The sequence below is a fragment of the Cimex lectularius genome, unplaced genomic scaffold, assembly GCF_000648675.2.
Source record: "Cimex lectularius strain Harlan isolate CLEC.00 unplaced genomic scaffold, Clec_2.1 scaffold22, whole genome shotgun sequence".
Lineage (NCBI taxonomy): Eukaryota > Metazoa > Arthropoda > Insecta > Hemiptera > Cimicidae > Cimex > Cimex lectularius.
In genome coordinates this window covers 2285254-2303291 of record NW_019392657.1, presented here as the reverse complement: position 1 = coordinate 2303291, position 18038 = coordinate 2285254, and the positions used below count along the sequence as shown (strand labels likewise).

Genomic DNA, 18038 nt, shown 5'->3' with positions numbered 1-18038 from the left:
CATTATTAAATGTTACTGTGTGTTATTTTATTATCAACACTCATGTTTAAAGTCTGTTTTTTCTATATAACATTTACTTGGATGTGTTTAATTTGAAAAGCTCATCAATTTCATATTGAGTGATTAGTGAGAATCAGAATTCAAAATTTCTTGGGTTTCTTTTCATGAAATAGATAACGATAAAACTCATTTTATTTTTCTTTGATGGTTGTCTTGTCCCTGAAAATAAACCCAAGAAATATAAAAAGTCAACAACCGAAAAATGAGAATTAAAAAAAAATACAATTCAAAATTGTTGGAGGGTTCTTTTGGTAGGGGAAGAGGAAGAGGAGAAGGAAGTAGGCCCTTCGCCCCCCCCACGCGTTCGGGCGGCTTGACGTCACAACCTGATCGGACGGGTTTGGTGGATGTGGCTGAGCAACGGCCCCGACTTCTCGTCAAGGAACGCCATATTGAATCCAAGTGCATAACTCGTGAGACAGTAGAGGCGAAGCTGAGGGAAAATTTCAGGTTCACCACAAAAATAGAGAACGATTTTACAATCTAATTAATCATATTTTTCTAGTCTACAAGCCAATCTCTCTAAAGATTACGTTTAATAAGTACAAAACAGACGTTTTACGTCACAAGGGTTAATAAAAATTATTTCAGTGCGACAAACGATTAGACGTACATTTATAGAAGTGTATGAAAATTAAGAGGAAAAACCAATTCATGGCACTTTTGAGTGAGATAAAACCACCCCTAATGGCTTTTCTCACAAATAACTTCGGTAAAACTAGAATTAGTAAGGAACGTTGTTAAAATTTCACTATTTTACCCGTTTTGACCGAGGATTTTTATTTATGTGGTCGTCATTTTTAACATACCCGATTGGCTAGTTGATCACAATTCAAAAAACTTGCGACTACTTTTAAACCGTGTCACGGCTGAAGGTCGGGAATATTAACGTTTGACCTTAATTTTTTTTAAGCTCTTAATTCGATTAAAAAATTAGGGCGATTGGCTTGGTGGGCTATGAGAAAATAGACGTGTGTTTTCGGTCGAAAAAATATTTGAGCCTTGAGAAGGTAGAAGTAAAATTGTCGACACCAAAATTGGGCAAATCTCACTGTTCACATCAAAGAATGTCTTCTACTTAGACTCTTCAAAAAAATCAAAAAAGGATCGAAATAAATAATTCTCCTAAAGGAAAGAGAATGAGGTATTTATTTTTCGTTTTAATTCATTAATTTAGTTTATTTATTTTAATTATCTATTATTGAGAACAAACCCAAAAAATTGTATGATTGAAAAAGAATAAAAATGCAGTTCGAGCATGAAGGGTTAATTTTCGAATTGGCGATTCCTGTAGGGAGAGGCGTTTTATTCAGTGAGTTGGTGGGGGTAGAGCTTGGCTGCTGCCTTGAACGATCTCCTCGCCCGTTCATGAGTGAAACAAAGATAGTGGGAGGGGAGGCCAATGGGATTGTCCGTCTCTACTGCACTCCCAATTCCTGAATCCGTAGGGCCGGTTTGAAATGTCTCGGAGTACGAGCGCCGGCCGACTTTGGCGCCGGTTCTGACGCAATTCTTTTCGACAACCGATTAATTACAATTTTATTAATTCTACAGGTTGTGTCTGGTTTTTAGGAGGATAGGGTTTTATTTTTTAATGCTGTTTTTTTTTTCTTCTCAGGACGCGAGATCCCAATCTCTTTTACGCTGATTCCTGTCGACCTACTCATTTTTTTTTTTTCAAAATTGTCAATGTATTAACTATATTTTTCCAATTTCCTTAGTCACTGAAAAAAAATATTCCGGCTATTTGGGGTCAAATACTACAATAATTATAAATTTATTATAAATTTTTTTTCAGGATATTTCTATAAGGTAGGTTGCTTTTCTTAAATAATTCGACTTATGTGGCAGTTTCGGAATATTCGTGTAATTTAATAAATAGTAATAAATTTCATGAATGTGTCACGTATATTTAACTAGAATTATTTGAGAAAAACAGCCCCGCCCCACCTTCTAGAAACGTCTAAAAAAATAATATAATAAAATATAATTATAGTCTCATCATGTGTATTTGTTCCTGAATAATTTTTTTATTATTATATAATAAAAATAAATCTTAATGGAATAAATCGTCAAAGGACAATAAAACGCAAAATATTAATTTTCTTTAATTAAAAAAATAAAACGCTTTCAAAAAATTTTATGCAAAAATAATGTTTGTATGACTGGCACATTGATTGAGATTTTGAAATGTACGAAAAATTGCTTAATGGTATTTTTAAAATTTCTTTTGTCACTATTAAAAATTAGTGATTAAATTTTGGGAACCATTTATACCCGATATTTATTATAATATTAATTTATTATAGTACATCCTATACACATATAATTTTATTATTTGAATGAACTAATGAAGGAGTGGTGTCCGAGTGGGTCAGTCTTAAAAATCTATTTTAAACAGCTCAAGTGGTTAAAGCAGCGACGTATCGAGCCGAAAGTTGTAGGTTCGAATCCCCCTCGTGACACTGGCTTTTTCATATCAACCAAGACCTTAGATAAAGTATAACTTCTTAAATAAAAAATAACTTCAATTTGTACTGAAGGCGCGAGCATTGATAATTTCGGATTTGTAGCTAAACGTAAAAAAATTCTTCTCTATTACATGCCGATCTGTATAACACTGATTCCTATAGATTTTTCTAGAAAATATTTTTTTTAAATTAAGTTCATTCACTAGTTTCGTGGTCCGCTTGACCAATTAATATCTTTAAGTGGAATTATTGTATTATTATTATTATTAAATGTTAGAGCAGCGTATCTAGTCGAAGATAGTGGGTTCGAATCCCGCTCGTGACACTGACTTTTTTATCTCAACTAAAAACCTTAATTAATTGAAAGATTTTAAATTAAGGTTGAAAGAAGGAGGTATTCCGTGGTAGTTTATTTGTATAGAGATGGCGTTTCGGGATATTAAGCCCATCTTCAGAATTCATCAGCAGCAACATGACAATAGTCAATAATTGACTTAAGTTTTTTCGGCCTGTCCTTACTTGCGAGAGTTCAATTTTAATAAGGCTGATATTTTCCAATAATATGGGATTTTCCGTTGTCCACACTGTTGTTGCATCAGCTAGTTCTATGTATAACTTTGACATGAACCGTATTGATTGTTGGCTGTCGTATCTCGAAATTCTACGTTTGTAATACTGATGATGGGCTTTATGCCCGAACGCCATCTATAAATAAATTCAACTACCACGGAATATCTGGTTTCTTTCAGTCTTAATGTTCTATCCCATGGTGGTCTATGAATTTGTATTTTTTACACTGGTCTTTCATAAATAATGCATTTATTTTTAAAATTTCCTGATCCCCATTTTTCAATTTCATTAAGAATTATAAAGCTCCCTGTAAACTGTAAAATATTCCCCCTGGTTAAGGTATATTTTGCAAACTACGGCGAGAATGTTTTTGATTTTCTGCGTCTTTTTACTTCTTCTTATTGGATTATCTGTTCATATGTTTTAGGCGTTTATTTAAGATTTTCTTTTAATACGTTGAAAAAGACGAAAATAATCTCGTAAACTTTTGTTGTTGAATTGTTCTCGTTTCTAATCACGATTTTATTTTTGGAAGTCGTAATGCGTGGGTTGTTTTCGCTTTAGTCGATTGCCGAACAATTAATATTCCATTCGACTTTCTTGAAGTAGTTTAGGACTAAAAAAAAAACAACCTTTTTGGTGGTTTATTTCTGAAAAAAAAAATCATAATTAAACCAAGACTCAGTTAATAGATAAAGCCAGCTAACAGAAAACAACGTACAAAGAAATGAAATACTATAAACGTGCGAATTTTAATTAAGACAACATTATCAAAAGGGAAAACAAAAGTTTCTTAACTTTATAATTTTGTCATCTACATTTAGAATTCTGTGGAGTCACTCATTTGGTTCTATCGAGAAAATGTACTCGTTCCATCAAATTGTGCAGCTTCTCGATTTTACAATTCTACAAATTTAAATAGAAAATTGATTTTTCCAAAACTGAAACGATTGAAAAAATTAAAACGATAATTCTCGTGCTTGTCCCAAAGGAAAAATTGATAATTATATTTGTATCTGGTAACATTATAGAAACAAAATGACTTTTTGTTTTTTTGTACAGTTATGTACAATGTACGTATAAAATGGGAAAATTATTGATTTAATATTTTCACTACACGTGAATTACCAAATTCTTGAAATGAACGACCAACCATCAGGTGACTACGTATTCGAAAGAACTCGATGCGTTCTCACCAAAAAAACACCTGTTGGATGGTACCTAAGCTGCGTTTTTGGTGTGAATTTAGAAAACGGTAATTTTCTGCTGTGGGCGCCACGACCTCGTAAACGAGAAGAGAAACAGAATTGAAAATTTGTCTGTATTTTACAAGTGAAGATGAGGGGAGGTATATTTCAAATCAATTGGCAAGTTTGAACGTCAATTAAGAAAAAAATGGAAATATAACAATTAATAAGGCTAATTTTAAAATAATAAAATAAAAATAATATCTACTTATACGTATGATAAAATTCCAACATAAAAATAAAACCATGTCCATAAAGAAAAGTCAATGACCAAGGCTGAACTTTGTTTATATTGCATAAGCCTTAAATTTCTAAAGCAAGATCTTGAATGCCGTTTATATTGAAAAAAAGGTGATTATATAAGTAATAAATGAGTTGTTATTTTTGAATGAAAAAAAAAATTATAACTTTAACAGTTGCCACAGAGATCTAAGGTGAATTTGAAATCACTGCGTCATTTTAAAAAAATCTGTTTACATAAAGTTGTCAATATCTGAAATTCTTCGTATAAATAGTTATTAAACAATCATAAACAAATAAGAAGATTGATTTTTTTTTCAAGAATTTACTGTTCGTTATTACAGGACAACATGACAAAATATGTAAATAACACGGATAGCATCATCGAATCGGGCGGATCTGACTTTCTAAAAGATAAGATAAATTTAAGTGGATAAAAATTAAACACGTTCAAAACGAAACGTTTGGCATTCAAAATCATTATGACAAATTTACTCGAACTGTTTAAGTTTAAATTATAAAATGAACTCACAATCACTAGACAAATGAATCCTAATTAAATAATAAAAAATTAATTCAAATTAATAAGGTTTGAAACAACAATTTCAGTTGTAAATTTATTTTTGTATGATTTACACTAAGTAAACGTTTTATTTTGTATGCTTGCTTAGTTTAATATATGAATATCTTGTTTGATAATATAATCGACAAATAAATAAATAAAAATGAAAAATCTGAAAGTAGGAAAATAATCCCCCAAAACGGCCCCGAAAGAATTTAAATAAACATAATCAACGTTACCACTGAAATTGTTGTTTCTATCCTTATTAGTATTAATTATGGTTTATTTTAAAAACAAAAAAATTGGTTTAAAAAGAAAACGAATGGATTAATTATTAATATTTATGAATAAGAAATGTGTTCAGTATCCATTTTATGAATGATGGAAGAAATGGGATAAATATCAATCAATAAATAAAAAGAAATCGTCTTTCTGCAATTTTAATTAATTTTTCCAGAAAGGTTTTCTTTTTTAGGTCTTTTCTATATTATTTTTAAGTTTAGTTAAATAATTGCGTTTTATCTCCATTTTTGAAGTATGTAGTATAACCGTGTAAAACATGTTTTATACGTTATTACAAAACATGCCGGCTATCGAATTTCCTTTAATTAACAATTGATTACATAAGTTAATAGTTTTTCTTTTTCATTTATTTTTAACAGTGTCACGTTACGTGAAATTCTGTCAGAATTTCTTCATCAGTTGCAAAATTGTAGGTCCTAAACTGGTTCTTCATCATTTCCAATTTGACGTACCCGAGACGTTAATAAAAACGGCAAACGTTGAAAAAATGGCAAAAAGGAGGGAAAACTCAAAAGGTGGGGTTGAAATAGGAAATTAGTGTCCGAGTGGATCGAGGTCACGATAGCTCAAGTGGGAGAACAGCGACGTATCTAGCCGAAGATCGTGGGTTCGAATCCCGCTCTTGCCATTGACTTTTTTATCTAAACTAAAAACCTTAATTAATTGTTAATAAAAGCATTCAAAAACGCAATTTATTTAAAAATACGGAATGAAATCTGTGCCTGCAGTGAAAAATGGTTTAAGCCCAAATTCGTAACATAGGAAACCAAGTTTTCTATGGAACCACAGAAATATTCCATAATGTATTTTTCCTTCTTTTACCTGTGGTCGTGGCACGTGTACGTTTCTTTTGGGTGGAATATCAAACACAAAAAGAAAAACAACCCGGTTGTTTTCCATTTCCACCAAAAGAAACCCATATCTATTCCATAACAATTCATTGATTACAATTTCAAAATAGAAAATAAATTTGTGTTTGTTTTTTTAGTCGTCAATCTGCTTAACGTCAGCCAAATATAATGATGATGAATCCATACTTTTTACTAAAAACGAACCATAACGAAACTTAACAAATTTCGATTTAACGTGTGGAGATTAGTGACCGTTAATCGATAATTATTCAGAAATCGTGAAATGCGGTCTGGTGTGATGTAGGTTTCAGAAAAACATTTTCTTTATCGTGCCAACGTTTCGATCTTTATTGAGATCATCTTCAGGGCCTGGGATTTACAAACATTGTTTACGTGCCCTCTCAACACGACACGTAAGAATGGCACAATTACACAACACACTTACAATTACACAAACACTGAGCCCTGAAGATGATCTCAATAAAGATCGAAACGTTGGCACGATAAAGAAAATGTTTTTCTGAAACCTACATCACACCAGACCGCATCTCACGATTTCTGAATAATTTTCGATTTAATATTAGCTTAGTATTATTTATTGCAAAGCGAATGAGAAATGTTTGTTTCAAATTTTCTTAATCCTATAAGAAAATTTTGAAATTGCCGTTTTTAAATTTTTTTCGGAATGGAAAAGGAGATCTTTTACTTAAAAAGTAATTAAATCCCTTCGTTCGTTCAAATATCCTAGGATAGGACAATAAAATATCTCATCAGATAGATAATTGACACCTCAAGATTTTTTTCTTAAGTAGTAGAGCTAATTAACATACAGAGGGCTTTTAATTTTTGGCTTGTCAAATATTAATAAGATTTAATAACTAGGTTTTTTTTTACATTTAATCGTTTTGAATATAAATATTACATTAAAGTATAAACCAATTTCCTGTTGCGGGGAAATTGGGAGATATGCCTCTCCATTCTCGCCAACAAATTACATTCACCATTCATTTATATTTAAGATTATTTAGAGATCGTGAGATGTTTTTCTAAACCTACATCAACAGACGCATCTCACGATCTCTAAATAATCATTAATCAACGGTCACTAAATATTAAACAAAGTATAAACAGTTTCCTGTAACGAGGAAATTGGGGTATATGCCTCTCCATTCGCGCTAATAAATTACATTCAGACAACGGGCTTCTTTCATACCACCCCAGAGTACTCGATATTCTCAGGGAAATTGGGATATGCCTGTCTAGTCGCGCTAATAAATACCTTCGTTTCATCATACTTCTTTCTTTGCACACTTAGTAATAATTGTGTGCACCAACGTGTTCTCACCCTTTTATAAGTTGACCATGTGTACTCTCGGTGTGACCTATGCGCAACCCAGTATGACCTTTTCCCTTCTAGACCGTCTTTCTTTATTACATTTTGGATATGGATACAAACATATTTGGATATGTTTCTTTCTAGTTCTTTTTTTATTGCATTAAAACTAGTTGAATTATTAATACTGAATTTTAAATAACAATTTTATCGATCAGAAATAATGTATGTAAAAATATAGATATAAAAATATTTCATATTGTTCATAATATAAGCAATAAAGAAAAAATAACGTTACTAAAATAAAGATTATTTAAGGTTAAATATTTTTAAAAGTTTTTCTCTTTCATCTCGAGTTAGGCTGAGATTGATGATTGACTTTGATTGATCAATTAATATTTGAAATTGTGTTATTTTTGATGTTAATGAATTGATAATACAGATTATTTCAGAATTGTACAAGTCAAACGTTTGCTGACATGTCAGACACGGGATAGTTACTGCCAGATCAGGCAAATTATCATATCTTATTTCCATTTAGCTAAGTGGAGAGGTAGTCGATAGCGTATCGTGCTATTTCGGTATTTTCCGTTTCTGGGATCCGACGACCTCTCCCCTCCAGAAGGGGGAATTGGCGTTGCGTCGACTTTGCACTTAGCCGCACCCGCACCCCACCCGCGACAATTCATTGACTCATCGCCTGACGTCCTTTTACTTTGGCATCCTCTCGTCTCGTTCATCGTTCATGACCGTCCTACGTCCTGCATCGAATACCGAAACAGGTGGCTTAAGTAGCACACTTCCGTCGAAATTCAAATCCCGATAACCCTAGATTTTGGGAAATCTAGTAAAAAAGGGAAAACATTTTTGAATATAATACGCTTTAGTATTATTGAAAATTTAGGTAGAAGGGCGAAGCAGAAGGAATAGGAATGCGCAATAGGTGGGTGAGGAAATTAAAAAAAAAGATAGAAATTCTGAGAGGCTGCAGATAAAATTTGTTGCCTTTTTGTATAATTTTAACATGTAAAAACTGTATTGGATCATTTAAAAAAAACTGATTAAAAAAATCATTTTTTTAAACACATGTGGTATTTATGCATAACTAAAATCTATAAGTATCGTTGGTTATTACATAGTACTCCCAGAGTAGACCGTCTTTACCTGGCAGTCGTAGTACTACGAAAAAATTATATTTTAACGATAAAAGTTGATCTTTTCAAAAAACGATGAAACAATACAAATGAACTTCATATTTAAATTAAAAATACAAAAACTCAAAATCCATGTGGCATAGAAAATAACAAAAAGTGGAATTATCAGTTGTCGGTCTTGTCATATTGATAACTTTAATTAGCCTTGTAGGATATTAATTATAGAGGAATTTCAATCCCCTTTTATGTAAGAAAAAGAAGCAGTGGAATATTTTGAAAAACAAAAACCAGTTGAATTGGGTTTGAGAAAAATAGGAGTATCGCCAAAACAATGATTTTAAAGTAGGAAATGATTGTTTAAACCTTTGAAAGAAAGTAGTGAGGATTCATTCAGTAGAAGAAAGAGTTGTTTCGACATTTTTTCTTTCTTTGAGAAAATTCAGTCGCGTTGTACACGGCTCACAATCATTGTTATTGGAGGGAGTAATTATTAATGTTAGACAGTTTTTGAAAGTTGTTTATCTATTTTGTAACACTTGAAACAGATGTCCTCTCTCATCATTTACCAGTTTAATAACAACTCGTTAAAAACCGACTCCAAATAAGCTGGTAAAAGAAAACTCTTCCAAAAGTTACAAGTTATAAAAAGAAAGAGGTTAAATGTCCAAAAAAGAAGCCAGAGGATTTGCACATAAAAAAGAAAACCTATTACTTTTTTTAAAAACAAAGAAAGTATTAGGGGCATAAATGTTAAATTGATTTGTTAAAAGAAAGAAAAAATGTAAAAACAAGACAGAAACCATTTGGTTGTGATCGTTTAAAATAATTTTTTGCAGTGGGACTAACGATGAGGATCTTGAAGATGGCGAAATTTTTGATGATGATGATGACCAGACTGTGCCTTTACCACAACCACCAACGCAACAGTCTCAAATCCGACCGTTGCTTAAAGATGAACCTCTTTTACAAGTGGTTTCCCCACATCCGAAGAGGCGAATCTCTTCGCCAAACATGATGGACAGGAAACGCCAACAACAGAAAAACAGGAGAGGCAAAAGGAATAGAGATGATGACCGTCTCTTTCAACAAAGGGTCCGATTTTTTTTTTCTTTATTGGTTTGACACAGTCATGCTACATGTTTAATTTTTTATTACAAGATATATTTATAATAGACCTAATTTACTGAATTGTGCAAATATGCAAAGTAATGTGTCATATTTCTACAAAACGATATATCCACATTTAATTTAAGCAAATACACATAAAAGCAAATTTTATTTACTCTCAGAAACACTTGTACAAATACTCTGTTTAAGAGGTTCATATACCTTTATTAATTAACCTAGGTTCATCATGAAGGTACAATAAGCCAGAAGGCCTGGGGAGTGCAAACCCCGCTGCTTCCTAGTATCCTTTTTTTCTAGGTTCATCATACCTGACATCAACAACTTCCTAAACAGAGAATTAAAGCTGAGGCCCACAACATCCCTCTGCTATATCGGATTTTAATTAGTCATACTCTAAAAAAAAAGATAGAGATACAAATGTTACATTTTTTATTTTATTATTTTTATATATAAACCAATCTTTAGGTTACAATAAATATGTATCTACTTGCCATAAACGGATAAAAAATTATATAAAAATATGATAGGTATTTTTACAATATGTTTTACATAATTAGAAAATAGAATAGAGTAATTGTTTTCTAGTAGTTTCTGCTGTATTAAATCAAGAAATTTTATTATCTTGCTAGCAAAGTTAATTACAACAAAACTACCTTTTTCATATTGGCACAATTTACATTAATGAAATTGCAAAGGTTGTTTATGTCATACAAATGTGATTAAGTATATTAAAAGATTGGAAAACAGTTAAATGTTTTGCCTTTTAAATTTGAAATTGATTAAGATGGTGATGTTTTAATTTTAGAAGAAAAGACGAAATAATGATGAAAAACTCGTGCAGAGGGACAAGGATGTTCTTCTTGAGGATGAGGATTCTCTTCTTAGAAGTGGTAACTCTCCAAATTGGGAAAACAGATATGAAAAGTCAGGTACGTAACTAAATTTTTGGTATAATGAAAAATGAACTTACCATTAAAGTCTTTTAGTTTTATAAGTAGCGATGAGCATTTTCCACTCAGAATTCCGGTCTGTTTAGATGGTTATATTTTAGACGAAGAAGATGAGGAGATGTGCGGACCGACGAGGAGAGGCGGAAGAGGGATAAGAGATTTCTCCGGGAGGCAGAGAAGAATGAGGAACAACCGGGGTGGAAGAAGGGGCTGCGGTGGTGGAGGACCGGGAAATGCCGGTGGTCCTCATAGAAGAGGAGGAGGAGTTGGTGGCAGTGGCGGAGGAGACAATATGTGCAAATTCTTTCTCCAGGGAAAGTGCCATAGGGTGAGCTTTTAAAGGAAATAAAAATAAGTGCATGACATGGTGTCCAGGGCGTTTGGAATTTGGCGATTATAACTCCTACAAAATTGAATAAATGTTGTTGTGTAATTCCTATTTTTACATTACATTTTTAGGGTACTGATTGTACATTTTCCCACCAGACTCATTCAAACCGAAAATTCGAGCTCTGCAAGTTCTACATGAATGACTGTTGTACAAAAAAGGACAAGTGTATGTACATGCATGGCGATTTCCCTTGCAAGTTCCACCACCTCGGACTTAAATGCTATGCTGGGAAGAGGTGCAAGTTTTCACACTACCCAGTTTCGAATTTTGTTAAACAAATGCTAGTCAAGGTTTGTATTTACAACTTAACATTTTATTCAGCCTGCTACAATCCTTTATTAAGTACTCTAGAAAAAAGGGATAAAAAAATTAAAGCCCATATTCTATGGGACAAATATTTTGGTGTATCTGAAGTTTTTACTTATATTAATAAAAAAAAACAACTAATTTTATTTAGATATTAAAAAAAGACTTCTTTATATTTATTTTGTTTAGTTTATTGTGCATTTTGTGTTCAAAAGGTTAAAAAAAGGAAAAATAAATTTTGTCTACATCACTTTTAAAAATTAAATTCACTAAAACTTTGTCAACATTCAGATGAATAGTAATAATTGAAGAAAAAATATAATTGGTCTCCTTTTATATTTTATGATGGATATCTAAGAAAACAAACGCATACCTTTTCTTGCATGGATGCTTGGCAGCATATTTTTCTGTCAATGTAATATTGTGAAGAACAAAAAATTTTCAACTGTTCTGTTTTTTTGTTTTTCTGTAGCACAACCAAACTGAAAGTGATAAGCATTTCCTTCTCCAGCTTGAGACTCGGTCGCCAGGGAGAGGTTCGCCAGACTTCCTAGATTTTCACAATCAGGAAGATCAAGAGGAAGATTACGGGATGGACGGCCCGAACGGTGGGCCGTTCGACCAATTAGGAGGGAATTTCTTTGAACCGCAGGCTGGAAGAAATAATAGGAATCAAAACAACATGAACCACGGCCAGCACAACCGTTTGGACGATAGAGAGAGGAAAAGAGATCGATCTCAAGCACCTCACAATTATCCTAAGCAAAACCGACAAGATGAACAATCCGGTGAAGATGGTAAACTCTTTACAATGTCATTTTCTGGTTAGATTAGTCTATATTTGCGAAAAGCTAAATGCAAAATAGTAGTTTTAATAAGTTTATTTTTATTGTTATTCTTTTTTTCATTATTAATAATAATGGTAAATTATTCTTAGATGCCAATACAACACCAATGCCTTCACCTTCAGATAATGCTAATGATAGGTAATTTACTTACTGCATATTGATTGGTCTTTATTGGTTAAAAATAATATAAATATTGTTTTAAGGGATCATTTTTCAACTGAAAAAGATGAAAGTACTACACCTGCTAAACCTTCATCACCACTATCCGAAAACAAAACTGAAGGTATGGACATTTTCTAATTTAGCAGTAATACTTTACAATTACTTTATAACTACATATGTATATAATTTCATCACTCTATTTTTTATTTTTTTAAATTTTTTTTAAATTATAAAAGTAAATTTACATCAGCCATTCAATTATTTTGAATCAAATAAAATGGTTAATTTTAATTTGTTTTTAAAACTTTACAATTTAAATAATAATTTAGCAGATCAACTTTCTAATCAACCTTCTGTAGAGGATGTGCCATCATCATTGCCTCAGAAACAACGAGAGTTATTTATGAGAATACAACAACAACAGCACAGGCAAAACAGTTCTATGAAGGTAATTTATTTTAATTTTTTCCCCCTGAAGGTTATTTTATTTAGTTACAACATTACGTTATTACAGGGAGGAGAAGAACAACCAACAAACAAAGATGATGAGTATAAAGAAGAAGATTGGTATTCGTCAGATGATGAAGGAAATCCTCTCTCCACTATTTTAAAAACAATTAAACCAAAATCTTATGCGACGGAGCATAATAATGAATTAAAAGGCAATTTGCCAGCTATGCCAAAGGTAAATATACAAAATAAATAGTCAGTACAATTATCTATTAGATAAGATATAATATACGATTTATATAACAATACCCACGTAGAAATTAAATTAACTAAATAACTATTTCTTTGGTATTGAATAAAATGAACTTGAAAATTTAAAATTACAAGTTGATGTATAAATTACACATTAAGTTAACTAGTGGTTATTTTTTATTTGTTGTAATGCATATAAAACTTTGAAACCGAACGAGCCACAAAAATAATTGAATTATTAAGAGTTGATATGAATTTTTTAAATTTCTTAAAACATCGTAAAAATAATAAAAAACTGGAAATAGATCAACTGTAAAATTGAACCTTCTTATGCAATATATACATAAAAAAAAATCATGAAGCGGATTTTGTTCCAATGTGGCCTGGCGTCCTTTGTCTTAATGATTTTTCAAAGTGACTAGTGCTGAGAACACATGACAAAACACTGTCTACTTGACACAACAAACTAGAAAAAAAATCAAGGGAACTTGAAGCTGCGAGGAAGTAAACTATACATGTAAATTTAGAGGAAGATCATAAGGCAAAAGTGCAATTTAAAAAGAGGGAAGTGGCTCCAATACTCTCTCCCGCCCTGTTACAAAAATTATTTCGTATTTCTGCGTGCATGAAAATACACAGCATTTTTTGGATTTACCAAAGTGACCTGCCGAGTAGTTTGTATTATTGAGAAATTCAAATGACCAAGTTTTGAATTAATAAGAGCTGACTGTATATAATTTTGTGCTTTTAACCTTTTAAAACTTTTTAACTCTCGTTTCTAACTATGCTGCTAAAAACTAACTTGCTAAAAAGTTCACTAAAAAATTTGCATATTACCTTTGTTACATTACAAAAACAAAAAAACTAGCATTTTGTTATTGCCCTTTAGGATCTCAATGCATTGTGTAAATATTTTGAAATTACCTTTGAAATTACAGAATGGTCTTGTACTTTTGAGTATAAAGATTTAAAAAAATCGAAATAGTTTAATAATAAACAAGGAAGGATAAAGGTCCTACAAGCATCAATATTTCAGCCCTTTTTGTAGTTTTGAAATATCTTGTCTTGAATTCAGAGCCTAGATCATATTTTTTCTTTTTCCAAATGTTGACATCTTTCTTTTCGATAAAAAAAAATTTTTTTCAATAATTTTTAGAGAAAAGAACCTGAAAAATATATCTTGCTTTTGTCCCTTTTGGCAGCACCCATTGGCCCAGGTGTCTCCATCTCCTTCTAACTCTTGTACAAACGATCTCTTTGGGATAGGTCTTTCAAGTATTAGCCATGTTACAATAATTTTATGAAGAAAGCAAAGTTAGTTCAACATTCACCTGTGGGTGCATAGGCTTATGGTCACTTTATGAAGGGCTAGAAATGGTTACACGAGATAAAAATTGGCACATTGGGGTGAAGGTAGAGCGACAGTTGCCCGAGAGATATCTAGGTGACATCAAGCTGCAAAAAGAAGGATTATAAGTTTGCTGGAGGTTTAAAAATATTTAAGGCTTAAAAATGCATGCTTTTCAGCCAATACATTGTCTCATTACTAACTTTTTTACTCCCACCTTATAAACAAGATAGATTTGTTAAGGTAAAGGGTATTTCACATAAAAAATTATTGTTTTAAAAATGTTTTATATAGATATTTTTGTTTTTAAATACTCCTTGTATTAATTTACGATTGAAGAATGATAATAACTGGCTTACCCTGTCCCAATATAACCTTTTTTAATGTTTTAGAGTCTTCCTGATATAGACATAAACGAAGTTTCAAAATTGCTGGAGACGATAAAACAGAAAGGGGCTCAGCAAGAGGAAATGAACCAAAATAAAGAAAACAAAATGAAGAGTAATGAAAAGCCTGAGGAGAAACGGTGAGGAATGAAGGCTTTACAAAATAAATCATAATTTTAAACTAAATCATTATTTTTCTTTAATATTCAGAAGGGTAAGAGATCCACGGTTACAAAAGGCGAACCACGCCGCCGCCACAGTAAGTGAAGACAAGGCGAGCCAACCAGTCGCTCCTGGAAACTCCACTTTACACCCTGGTGATGTCGATTTGAGGGTCGGTATTCCGATGACTGACTTGGCACCTCCTTCGAACTTAGACATTGATTTGCGGCAGTTGCCTTTTAAACCCGCACCAGTTCATCAGGCAGCGAATGAGATAGATGCTTCAATCAAATCCCACATGATAATAAATTATGTTTTAAAGCCCTTTCCACAGCAGCCTAAACCCGACTATAATGGAGTTCAAGCTAAAGTAGGCATTTATTTAATTTTCATTCTCAGTTAAATGAACATTTACTTTTATAAGCATATACTTTTACATGTAGAAAACTGAAATTCTGTTGAACAAATTGACGCTTAACAACTAATTTTAACCCTAATTCTTTTCTTCTTGGGTTGTAAAAATTTTCAGTTTGGGGTTTCTTGAAACTCTTCGAAATTGGGTTTATTTTTAAATTAAATTAAATTACATTATTTAAACTAATCCATATGTTTTTTAGTCGGCCCTAGTTAACCAAAGTAACGATATAAATTGATTTATAATTTTTATGTAAAGTGTAAGATTATTTAAACTTCAGAACATAGCAAAATATGCAATCTGAGGAAAATACAAACACTGATGTTCAACTTTTCAGCATATTTTTCCACTTAATTTGCTTAAATTTGATAGTTTTACATTACATACACTAACATGTAATACATAATATATGTAATGTTGATATTTGACAGTTTGTGAAATAAATTTAATATAACATGAATAATGAGATAAATAATAAATTGTGTTTCTAGTGTGCTGGAGATCCAAGGCTGAAAATGACTGGAGTGCAGCCTCAACCTTTGAAGCCAGTGTCGAGTGCACCTTCCGGTATCGTAAACCCATTTATGATGGTAGGACAGCCGATGTACAACGTAGACACCAGTCATGCTCCTCCGCAGCCGGCACATCCTCCGGTTCAAAGCAGGGATCCACGGCAGAGGGCTTTAGCGAATGATCCTAGACGGAAAAATTTGCAACCTCAACCACCGCCTTCTGTGATCCCTCAACACCATCCGCCTCCAGCACTAAGATTCGGACAAGAATTGCCCATACAACCGCAATTTTTCCACCAACAAAGGGGTGACTCTGATTTAAGGAACCCTAGTATGTTCAATGTGGGTGATGTTGATCTTAGGTTTCAACAGCCGCCAACCCCACGTTTTGTTTTCAAATGATGAAACATTTATTTTCCCTTATATTATCTATCCATTTAATTTTGTAAAAAAGTGATTAAAAGTAATTTTTTAATTGTTACAATTTTAAGTTTTGGTAAAATGCCTACTTTCTTTCTTGTAAATAGTCTAAAGTTGTTTATACATTAGTTCTTCTTGAGGTTTATAAATAAATGAAACAAAAATGTGTATAAATAAAAGACAATGATTGGAAGATCTCATCACAAAATTTAAATGAGTTAATTTAATTTCTAGTATGGAGATAGCAATCATACTTCCAATCAAGGCTCAAAGTACATGTATGTGTGTTTGTCCTCTATTGTTACTGTGTAATTGATATACCAACAAAATGACCAGAAATTATTGTTTTTAATATGTACATATTTAATTTGTGTGTACATATTTTTTGTATGACAATTTTATTCTTTTTTTTAGTGTATTATATATAAACAATAAAACACAGGTAATTTATTTCTTGATAATAAAATCTATTATTGTCGTCTAACTCCATTTTATGTTCTACTTTTTTTTTTAAAATATATAATTGACTAAAGGATAAAATACTTCAGCATAAAAGATGGATTAAACTTAATGGTAGAAAAGTGGCCAGTTAGTATCCCAATGGCCGGGATGAAAATTCATATTTGAAATTCTAAAATTGTCATCTAAAATATAGTTTAATAACCATATATTTTTTTTAACATGTTCACATTATTATACCAAAATTATTTTCCACTTAATGAAAAAAGAAAATTAATAAAATAAAAAAAATTTGTAAGAAAAAAGGAAGTTTGGAAAACTTTATGAAAGATATGAAAGAAATAGAATATTTTCATTTAAAAAAGAAGAGAAAAAGACACGAAAATCGTACATTTGATGATTAAAAATAAACTTGGAAGTATCTTCGAGCTGGTCCAAACCAGTTGACCTTAAAAATAAAACTTTCCAAATTGCGATTTTGCAATCTAGAATCTAGAAATGCTCGATCCTGAGAGTTGATTCAAAATTGAAAAGAGTTAAACAAAAAAGAGGCCTTGCTAGCTGTGCCAAACAAATGCAAAAGCTTCAGTCTTTCAGGATAATTTCATTCAAGAACGGAAAATTTACTTGTTTTCGAAATATAAATGAAGGATACAGTGGCCAAGGAGCTGGAGCGTCAGACTCAAATTTTCCAAACAGAGCTTTTTATTTGAGAATTATATGATGAAAATAAAGTGGTTTCATCGCTTGTCCACAACAGCCAAAGAATAATTGGACATTTAAAGGTCAATATGTAAAAACAATAAAATTGACAATATAATGCATATAATTCTTTTGTAGAAACTACTATGACTATCAAAGGTGAAAGGAAGACATCAACTCTACAGCAATATTTTGCATTTCTCACTAAAACCAACTGTCATCTCGTGTTGTTGATGTGGAAACACATAAGCCCATACACAAATTTGATTTGAGAGAGCAGAAGGTATTTTTTTTTAAATTAATAAATTAATTTTTTTAATGAATCAGTCCAATAATATTTAAGCCCTCTTATTTCA

General features: G+C 31.8%; 1 protein-coding gene across 7 annotated transcripts; it reads left to right on the top strand.

Moving 5' to 3' along the window:
* The first annotated feature begins 380 nt into the window (after positions 1–380).
* On the top strand, positions 381–16925 carry LOC106663841. Of its 7 annotated transcripts, none has more exons than XM_014388996.2 (13): positions 381–1204; positions 9628–9883; positions 10725–10848; positions 10956–11197; positions 11329–11550; positions 12039–12363; positions 12504–12552; positions 12618–12697; positions 12906–13024; positions 13091–13261; positions 15019–15152; positions 15223–15544; positions 16081–16924. In XM_014388996.2, exons 1-13 carry the CDS (start codon positions 1200–1202, stop codon positions 16501–16503), a joined length of 2472 nt encoding a protein of 823 aa, XP_014244482.1. In that variant the 5' UTR covers positions 381–1199; the 3' UTR covers positions 16504–16924. The 7 variants fall into 7 exon arrangements, with proteins under 7 accessions (XP_014244482.1, XP_014244461.1, XP_014244489.1 ...); XM_014388975.2 differs by lacking the exon at positions 381–1204 and adding an exon at positions 8334–8580 and having other exon boundaries at positions 16081–16925; XM_014389003.2 differs by lacking the exon at positions 381–1204 and adding an exon at positions 8967–9133 and having other exon boundaries at positions 10971–11197; positions 16081–16925.
* The last annotated feature ends 1113 nt before the right edge of the window (positions 16926–18038 follow it).

Excerpts from the sequence above, each read along its gene's own strand:
- LOC106663841 (XM_014388975.2), top strand. Across the intron at positions 10,849-10,955 it reads AAACAGATATGAAAAGTCAG|ATGGTTATATTTTAGACGAA; the intron begins GTACGTAACTAA and ends CGGTCTGTTTAG. Across the intron at positions 15,545-16,080 it reads ATAATGGAGTTCAAGCTAAA|TGTGCTGGAGATCCAAGGCT; the intron begins GTAGGCATTTAT and ends TTGTGTTTCTAG.